We start from the raw sequence: 10,496 nt of genomic DNA, 5'->3' as shown, positions 1-10,496 counted from the left end.
TCCTTCTTCAACTATGTTGTTGTTGGGTACCATCCAGTGGATTCCTCAATATCTTTACTTTTTCTGACACTGCTTTGCAGCAGTGTTTCTCTAAATGACCCATGTGATTCCTGGACCCCATACCAGATCAACTCTATCAGACACCCGGATATAGGAACCAATAGCCTACATTTTTAACAGCCTCCTCAGTCAATTACTATGTAAACCAAGTGTTGAAAATCACTACATTGAAGTTTCCAAAATACTTCCATATCTATTTTTCTTTGGATACCACAACCCAAGGAGATAGTTATTGGCATCTTGTATACACAGGAAGAAATTGAGTTTAAGAATGCTTAAAGTGACTGCCTTTCATTTGTGGTGTCATGAAGGGAAATAATGTTACCCTTACATATTGTCTTCAAGCTACTGTACCCCATATTGTATGAATATATGACCAATGCATAATCACGTTTTATTATTTCATAACTCATTCTGTCTTGCTTACCATTTTCCTGTTATAGATTAAATAAACTGAAGATAATGGCACTAACTAATGAAAGCCACCCTGAAGAATTTATCCTATTAGGCTTTGCTGACCGTCCTTGGCTGGAGCTTCCTCTCTTTGTCATTCTTCTGATAACATACCCTATGGCCGTGATGGGAAACATCACTATCATACTGGTGTCCAAATTAGATCCCCGTCTCCACAGCCCCATGTATTTCTTCCTCACCAACCTCTCCTTTTTGGACATGTGTTATACCACAAGCATTGTCCCTCAGATGTTATTTAACCTGGGAAGCTCTAAAAAGACAATCAGCTACTTGGGCTGTGCAGTTCAGCTTTATTTCTTCCACATGATGGGCAGCACAGAATGTCTACTCCTGGCTCTCATGTCCTTGGATCGTTATGTGGCCATCTGCAAGCCTCTTCACTACACCCTCATCATGAATCAGCAAATCTGTGTCCTCCTAGTATCCATTGTGTGGCTGAGTGGAATGACCTATGCTGTCTCAGAAGCAACTGTTACATTACAGTTGCCACTCTGTGGTCTCAACAAACTGGATCACTTGGTGTGTGAGATTCCTGTTCTGATAAAGATTGCCTGTGGTGAAAAGAGTGTTAATGAGCTCACACTCTTCGTGATCTGTATTTTTATGCTAGCTGTTCCACTCTGCCTAATTCTTGCTTCCTATGCTTGTATTGGGCATGCTATGCTGAAGATTAAGTCTTCTGAGGGAAGGAAAAAGGCCTTTGGGACATGTTCTTCACATCTCATAGTGGTTTTATTATTTTATGGCCCAGGCATTAGCATGTACCTTCAGCCCCCCTCTTCCATCACTAGGGACCAGCCCAAGTTCATGGCTCTCTTCTATGGAGTGGTGACACCTACACTCAACCCCTTCATCTACACCCTTAGGAATAAAGATGTGAAGGGGGCATTAGGTAGCCTGACTAGAAGGATTTTCAGTTCCAAGTGAAAGACGGTGGACATCAAATGAAGGTATTTAACAATTAGAGTAGGTTTATACAAAATTTTCCTAATAATTCAGTTTTATCTCATAAACCAAAAAATATACATAAATAAAATGAAAACACCAAACCCGGTTCCACCGAGTCAATTCCGACTCATAGTGACCCTATAGGACAGAGTAGAACCGCCTCATAGAGATACCAAGGAGCACCTGGGGGATTCGAACTGCCTACGCTTTGGTTAGCAGCCATAGCACTTAACCACTACACCACCAGGGTTTTATCTCAAAATTACCAAAATTTCATGTTAGGTGATGTTCTTTTAAAATGTGTCATGTGTCTGACATTCTTTTTTTTTTTTTTAATTTGTGGTAAAAATATATGTAGCAAGACATTTTCCATTTCAACATTTTTTACTTGACATTAATTGCTTTCATCATGTTGTCGGCCATCACCACTCTCCATTTCCAGTTTTTCATCACCCTTAACAGAAACTCAGTGTCTCCTAAGTAGTTGATCCCCTTTTTCCCCACTCTCCTGCTCCTGGTAACCACTAATGCTCTTTGATCTCTATGCATTTGTCTATTGTAGATATTTCATATTGGCATACAATATTTGTCCTTTTATGACAGATCGATTTCACTCAGCATAATTTTTCAAGGTTCATCCATTTGTATCATGTATCAAGGCTTCATTTCTCTCTATGGCTGAGTAATATTCCATTGCATAATTGCAACACTTTTTTTTTTTTAATCCATTCATCTGTTGATGGGCATTTAGGTTATTTTCACCCTTGGCTATTCAGAATAGTGCTGCAACGAAGATTGATATACAAGTATACGTTCGCATTCCTGCCTTCATTTATTTCTGGTGTATATGCGGAAACGACTGGATGGCACTAGTTTTTTTTTTTTTTTTTATGTGGAAGATGAATGCGGAGTCATATAGTAATGTTGTGTTTATATTTGATAATAGTTATAGGCAAAGCTGATATTCAGCTAGTATGCACCAGCACGGACACTCTGTTCACGAAAATGTATTAAAATATATTTGCCCCATAGTAAAATATCAACTGTTTTGAGTAGTGCCTTTTTTTTTTTTTATAATGCAGTGATCCTAAATCTCGTATGTGTGAAACATGTGATGTATAACTTGAATATTTAAGCTAAGTTGTTAACAAACCTGAAATTGACAAAGAACTTCATCCTAAACAACTTCTAATATTGTAAGCAATTATCTTGTTTTAAGTGCTTTAGTGTGATATGATGTGATATAATGATAAGTTCACCTATATTAGATATGCTGAGTGTGCACCTCTGATTATGAACCTTTAACAAAAATCGTCCTAATGGAATGCAAACTGATAGACCCTTATCATGCAAGACCAGAGGGACTAAACCAAATAAAAACCCGGGTCTTTTGTCTTCCAATGAGAGAAAGGTAGAGGCATAACGACTCTATAAATGGAGTCTCTGAAGTCTCTCAAGACTCAGACAGATGTTTCTGGAGACTCTGCCTGCCACTACCACCAACATCAAACCCAGCTATGAAGGTCCTTCTCCGAGGACTAGCCATTGGTCAACACATCCTCCATGGACCTCTCATTAAAGGCAAATGCCTGAAGGTTGAAGATTTGGACTTTAATTATTGGGCTAATTTTACCCTACTCTGATTCTCCGCATCTGAATGAATGTTTTGGGGTCTTATCTGTGTACCTTGCCATGTCTACTTTGCAAATAAACTACATGAGTTTATGCATGGCAAACACAAGCATTTCTCTGCTTAATTTACAATAAAATCCCAACAAGGCATTTTGTTTTAGGTGTGTCCCTGAAATACAGCATGGAGTTGGATTTTGCTTCATTAACTAATCTAAAAAAAAATTTTTTTAATAGGAAAGTTAGGCTCAGTTTTTGTTTGTTGGTACAATTGGTAGTATTGACTTAGTTCTGTTACATAGTGTTTTAGTACATACTTGTAAATACATGAATATATATGTAATATACTCATAAATTTATCAGCATACAATCATAAAAGTATATAAAAATTTTCACCATGCAATTAGTTTGCTTTCTCTCTGTATTTCATATTATTGTGGTATTTAGGATATTAAATGACACAGGAAGCACCAAAAGAAGATGGAGGGAATACACAGAGTCACTATACTGAAAAGAATTGGTGGACATTCCATCATTTCAGGAGGTACCATATGAGCAGGAACCAATGGTACTGAAGGAAGAAGTCCAAGCTGCACTGAAGGCATTGGCTACAGTCATTGATAAAATACCTTTTGAGATGTTTCAACAAATGGATGCAACCCCGGAAGTACTCACTTGTCTATGCCATGAAATTTGGAAGACAGCTACCTGTCCAACTGACTGGAAAAGATCTATATTTTTACCTATTCCGAAGAAAGGTGATCCAACCTAATGTGAGAATTATTGGAACAATATCACACACAAGTAAAATTTTGCTGAAGAGCATTCAAAAGGGGTTGCAACAAAGCAGTATATTAATAGGGAACTGCCAGAAATTCAATCTGGAATTAAAAGAGGGCATGGAACCCAGAATATCATTGCTGATGTCAGATGGGTCCTGGCTGATAGTAGAGAATACCAGAAAGATGTTAACTTGTGTTTTATTGACTATGCAAAGGCATTTGATTGTGTGGATCATAACAAATTATGGATAACATGGCAAAGAATGGGAATTCCAGAACACTTAATTGTGCTCATGAGGAGTCTGTATGTAGATCAAAGGCAGTTATTTGAACAGAACAAAGAATACTGCATGGTTTAAAGTCAGGAAAGATGTGTGTCAAGGATGTATCCTTTTACCACACTAATTCAATCTATACGCTGAGCAAATAATCTGAAAATCTTGACTATATGAAGAACAGGACATCAAGATTGGAGGAAAACAAAAATCCTCACAACTGGACCAATAAGCAACATCATGATAAATGGGGAAAAGGTTGAAGTTGTCAAGGATTTCATTTTACTTGGATCCACAATCAACACCTATGGAAACAGCAGCCAAGAAATTAAAATATGCATTGCATTGGGTACATCTGCTGCAAAAGACCTTTTTAAAGTGTTGAGAAACAAAGATGTCACCTTGGAGTCTAAGATGTGCCTTACCCAAGCCATGGTATTTTCTACCACTTTCCTGTGTATGTGAAAGCTGGATGATGAATAAAAAAGACTGAGGAAGAATTGATGCCTTTGAATTGTGGTATTGGGGAAGAATGTTGAAAATACCATGAACTGCCAAAAGAACTAACAAACCTGTCTTGGAAGAATTACAACCAGAATGCTCCTTAGGAGTAAGGATGGCAAGACTACATGTCACATACTTTGGACATGTTGTCAGGAGGGACCAGTCCCTGGAGAAGGACTCTATGCTTGGTAAAGTAGAGGGTCAGTGAAAAAGAGGAAGACCCTCAATGCGATGGATTGACACAGTGTCTGCAACAATGGACTTAAGCATAACAATAGAGTGAAAGGCACAGAACTGGACAGTGTTGTTTCATTCTGTTTTACATAGGCTTGCTGAGTTGGAACCAACTCAATGGCACCTATCAACAACTTTGTTTGAGGAAAAATCAGAGAAAAGAATGAAGAAAACCTAAAAATTATGTGATACAATCTAGAGCAAAAATTTGCATGTGATTGGAGCTCCAGAAAGGGGGGAGAAAATGAAAAATGCATAGAAGATTTTTGAAGGTTTGCTGGCAGAAAACTTCCCAGGTATTATGAAAGAAGAAAAGCTGACTATCTAAGAAGCTTAATGAACCCCATATAGGATACCCCCAAAAAAGAGTATCCAAGACATGTCATAATCACACTTGCCAAAACAAAGACCAAGAATTCTCACAGCAGCTCAAGAAAAATGCAGTCACTTACAAAGGAGAAACAATGTAACTAAACTCTGATTACTCAGAAGAAACTATGCAGGTAAGAATGCAATGGGATGACATACACAAAAGATTGAAAGAAAAAAAAAACTGCCAACTAAGAATAATGCCCATTACCCATTACCTGATTCCAACTCATAGTGACTCTGAAGGGCAGAGTAGAACTACCCCATAGAGTTTCCAAGGAGTGCCTGGTGGATTTGAACTGCCTACTGTTACTTAGCAACCATAGCACTTAACCACTATATCACCAGAGGTTTCCCAAGAATAATATATCCTACAAAACTCTTTCTGAAATACAATGGTGAAATTAGAACATTTCCAGATAAACAGAAATTAAGGGAACTTGTAAAAATCAAACCAAATGTTCAAGAAATATTAAAGGGGGTCCTTTGTTTAGAGAACCACAACATCAGACAACAAACCGAGCCTAGGACCTAGGACAGTATCAGCCAGATACCAACCTAGGTAAATAGCTCTCAATAAAAAATAAAACGAAAAGATTTAAAACAGGGAAACAGAGACTTCTGTCTGTAAATGACAACAATGTCGAAACAATAAAAGGGGGAATAAATGGTGGAGGTACAGAACTTTCAAATGGTGAGGAAGTCAAAGCAATATCAAGTAATAAAAGGCTGGCTCAAACTTATGAAGGTAAAGGTAAATTTCAAGATAACAACAAAAAAACTAACAAACCTACTCATCAGAATAAAAAAGAAGAAAAACTTAAATTCTCAGTAAGCATAAAATCTATGAAAATTAAAGAAAAGAAAATCCACTAACAAAAGAAACTCAGCACAGAAGGGTAAGAGGAACAAAGAAAAGGTAAACACCACAAAAAAAGCATAACAGTATGACAGCAATAACATCATATCTATCGATAATCACATTGAATGTAAATGACTTAAATGTGCCTGTAAAGAGACAAGGAGTTGTAGAATAGAAAAAAAATAATAACCCATCAATATGCTGTCTAAAAGAGATGCACCTATTATATAAAGAAATAAATATATTAAAAAAGAAAGGATGAAAAAAAAATCAAGCAAACAGTAACCAAATAAAGGCAAAAGTTCAATACAAGTCTCAGATAAAATAGACTTTAAGGAAAAATCAATTATAAAAGATAAGGAAGGTCATTATATAATGATTAAAGGAACAATCATCCAAAAAGACATAACCTTAATAAATATCTATGCACTCAATGACAAGCCTCCAAAATACATAAAACAAACTCTAAAAGAGAAATCGATAGTTCCACAATAAGAGTAGGAGACTTCAACACACCACTCTCAGTAACATACAGAACGTCTATAAAGAAATTGAACAAAGATACAGAAGATCTAACGATCAAAATCAACCAATTTGACCTCACAGATATATATGGAACTCTTCACCCAACAACAGTAAACTATAAGTTCTTTTCCAACACACCTAGAACATTCTCCAGGATAGACCACATTTTAGGACATAAAGCAACTCTCAGTAAAACACAAACCATCTAAAAAAATACAAAGCATCTTCAGTGATCACACCATAAAAGTAGAAATCAATAACATGAAAAGCAAGGGGAAAAAAAAATTATGGAAACTGAATAACACCTTGCTTAAAAACAACTGGATAATAGAAGTTAAAGAGGGAATCAGAAAATTTTTAGAATCAAATGAGAAAGAAAACACATCTTACCAAAGCCTTTGGGACACAGCAGAGACAATGCTCAGAGGTCAATTTAGAGAAAAAAATGCACACATCAAAAAAAGAAGAATGGGCCAAAAATCAAAATGTTAGTCCTAAACTCGAACAAATACAAAGAGAACAAGAAAGAAGCCCACAGCCATCAGATGAAAGCAATTATAAAGATTATAGCAGAAATAAATGAAATAGAGAAATGAAAACAATACAAAGAATCAAGACCAAAAGTTGGTTCTGTGAAAAGGTCAACAAAATCAACAAACCACTGGCCAAAATGAAAAAAGAAAAACTAGAGAGGAAGCAAATAACCCAAATAAGAAATGAGACAGGTGACATTACAACAGACCCAACTGGAATAAAAAGGATCATAACAGAACACACGAAAAATTAAACTCCTACAAATGTGAGAAACTAGGGGAATGGCTAAATTTTTAGAAACACAATACCTACCTAAACTAATATAAACTGAGAGTGAAAATCTGAAAAGACTCATAACAAGGGAAGAGATTGCAGAGGTAAAAAAAAAAAAATCCACCACAAAAAAAGCCCTGGCACAGACAACTTCACTGGAGCATTCTACCAAACACTCAGAGAAAAGCTCACACAAGTGATACTCAAATTATTTCAGAATATAGAAAAGTAAGGAATAATCCTGAATTCATTTTATGAAGTCAGTGTAATCCTGATACCAGAGCCAGGCAAAGACACCACAAAAAAAAATTACAAACCAATGTCTTTCATGAATATAAATGCAAAAATTCTCAACAAAATTCTAGACAATAAAATTCAGCATCATATAAAAAAATACACTATGATCAAGTAAGACTCATTCAAGGATGCAAGGATGGTTCATCATTAGAAAATCAATCAACACAATCCATCACATAAATAGAACAAAAGAAAAGAATAACATAATCATCTCAATCGACACAGAAAAGGCATTTGATAAAGTCCAATGTCCTTTTCTGTTAAAAACTCTCAATAAGATAGGAATCACAGGCAAATTCCTCTGCGATAATAAGGACATTTATACAAAACCAAGAGCCAATATCATTCCCAAGGGAGAGAGCCTGAAAATATTGCCCCCTGAGAAAGGGAACAAAACAAGGATGTTATTTATTACCACTCCCACTTAACATTTTGCTGGGAGTCCTAGCTAGAGCGATAAGGCAAGAAAAAAAGAAATATAGTGCATCCTACTTGGAAACGAAAAGTAAAACTATCCCTGTTTGCAGATGACATGATGCTGTACATAGAGAAACCCAAAGATTCCACAGGCAAACTACTGAAACTAATAGAAAGATTCAGCAGAAAAGCAAAACACAAGATCAGCATACAAAAATCAGTTGAATTCTTGTACAACAACAAACAACTTTGAAAAGGAAATCAGGAAAGCAATATCATTTATAACAGCCCCTAAAAAGATAAAATACTTAGGAATAAATTTAACGAGGGATGCAAAAGACCTATACAAAGAAAACTACCAAACACTACTGCAAGAAACCAAAAGAGACCTACATAAGTTGAAAATTATACCTTGTTCATGGCTAGGAAGACTCAAAATTGTGAAAATGTCAATTCTACCCAAAGCGATCTACAGATATAATGCAATCTTGATCCAAATACCAAAAGTACTCTTTATCAAGATGGAAAAACTAATCACTGACTTTATATGGAAAGTAAAGAGGTCCCATATAAGCAAAGCATTACTGAAGAAAAAGAACAAAGTAGGAGGCCTCACACTACCTTATCTCAGCATCTATTATGCAGTCACAATAGTCAAAACAGCCTGGTACAACTCACCCACTGAATAACAGATAAAAACAAGCACAGACAGATCTCAGATCTCTGGACTACAGCCAAAGTATTAGAGACTTGGTGTGATCCCTGAAGCATGGGAGAGAAGGAGTGGGGACAGCACAGAAGCTGGGAAAACCAATCCACTAACACCTGGAGCACTCACTCATCATAGCCATTTTAGGATGGGGCTTGACAACCCCCCAAACAGGGAATACAGAAAAGGAGCTAATCTGAGGAAGCTGTAGTCCAAGTTTTTAAGGTGGCATAAATTGGCCATGGGAGCTCATGGGTCGTGCAATTGGGAGGGGGCAGAGCAAGACCCTGGAGCCACAAGACAGTGCTGTTGAATCTTGCTAAGGACCAAGAAGGATGGGCAATAGGACCAGTAGGAAATACAAGGACAGTAGAGTGATAAGAATACTTCAGACTAATAAGCAGTACAGAGGGAAAAGGCTAACATTATGCCCATAGCAAGACACCATAGAAGAGCTTGTGCAGGGCACCCGTGTGGGAAAGACATAGAGTATCCCACTTTCACCACAGGAAAATCAAGCACCACTGCATACGCCAGCATCTGCAACCACCTAAACCACCCCTGGTCTGCTCATACATATTGAATTTCAGAGATCAGGCATCCAGAACTCCCAATCAGCTCTGAAAAAACCTAAGGATAAGAATGTTCTCTAGCGGTTCTCAGGAAAAGTTAACAGGTCCACAGCTGCTGGGTCAATTCTGACTCACAGAGACATTGTGTGGCAGAATGGAGCTGTTCTGTGAGGTTTCCAGGCATACGAGTATTTGCAGAGGCCTGCTGCAGCGTCTTTCTCTTTCTCCCATGGAGTGGCTTGTGTGCATAGGCCCTGGCCTTTCAGTTGGCAACTGACACTTGGCCACTGCTAGACCAGGGAATCCAATCAGAAAATTTTCCCACAAAAACCAGAATGCAAAACTTAAAGTAAATAATAATAATAATAACAAAATCGCCCAGGTTCAACAAAAAAATAGTAAAACAAACAAAATCACAAGAGAAGAAGGACCAAGCAGAATATGAAGAAGAGGCAATTTCTCCTATGAAGGCTAGACTAACGGAAGGAATTGAAATATTCAGACTACAGTGCTAAATATATTCAAAGAAATGAAAAGGCACACAGAAAACAAACTATTAAAGATAAGGAAACAAATGGGGGAGGAAAACCAGAGACTCAACAAGGAAATTGAAAACATCAAAAAAGCAAAAAAAGAACTGCTAGAACTGAAGAATAAAGCAACTGAATTAGGAAACGTAAGAGAAACACTCAACAATAGAGTTGAACTCACTGAAAAGAGAATAAATGAACTAGAAGACAAAATAACAAACTTTATCAAGTCTCAAGAGAAACAAGAGAGACGTGAACAAACCCAAATGGAAATATGGGATTGAATTAACAAATCTAACAATTAAGAAATCCCAGAGCACCATGACAATGATGAAGGCATAGAAACAAGTTTCCAAGAGATAATCAGAGAGAATTTTCAAGACCTGAACAAAGAACCAAGCCTGCAAATACAGGAAGCCACATGGACTTCAATTAGAAGAAACATAAAAAGAACAACTCTGAAACATAGCCTAATAAAAATCTTGAAAACCAAAGACAAGGA

The 10,496-nt window shown here is 36.9% G+C and overlaps 1 protein-coding gene across 1 annotated transcript; it reads left to right on the top strand.

Moving 5' to 3' along the window:
- Positions 1-500: 500 nt before the first annotated feature.
- LOC135232994 (olfactory receptor 2B11-like) lies at positions 501-1,775 on the top strand. Its single transcript, XM_064295816.1, has one exon. The coding sequence runs from the start codon at positions 523-525 to the stop codon at positions 1,459-1,461; it is 939 nt and encodes a 312-aa protein (XP_064151886.1). The 5' UTR covers positions 501-522; the 3' UTR covers positions 1,462-1,775.
- The last annotated feature ends 8,721 nt before the right edge of the window (positions 1,776-10,496 follow it).

This window comes from Loxodonta africana, chromosome 1 (genome assembly GCF_030014295.1).
Source record: "Loxodonta africana isolate mLoxAfr1 chromosome 1, mLoxAfr1.hap2, whole genome shotgun sequence".
Lineage (NCBI taxonomy): Eukaryota > Metazoa > Chordata > Mammalia > Proboscidea > Elephantidae > Loxodonta > Loxodonta africana.
This window is presented reverse-complemented; position numbering and strand designations above follow the sequence as displayed.

Excerpts from the sequence above, each read along its gene's own strand:
- LOC135232994 (XM_064295816.1), top strand. The coding sequence starts at position 523 with ATGGCACTAACTAATGAAAGCCACCCTGAAGAATTTATCCTATTAGGC.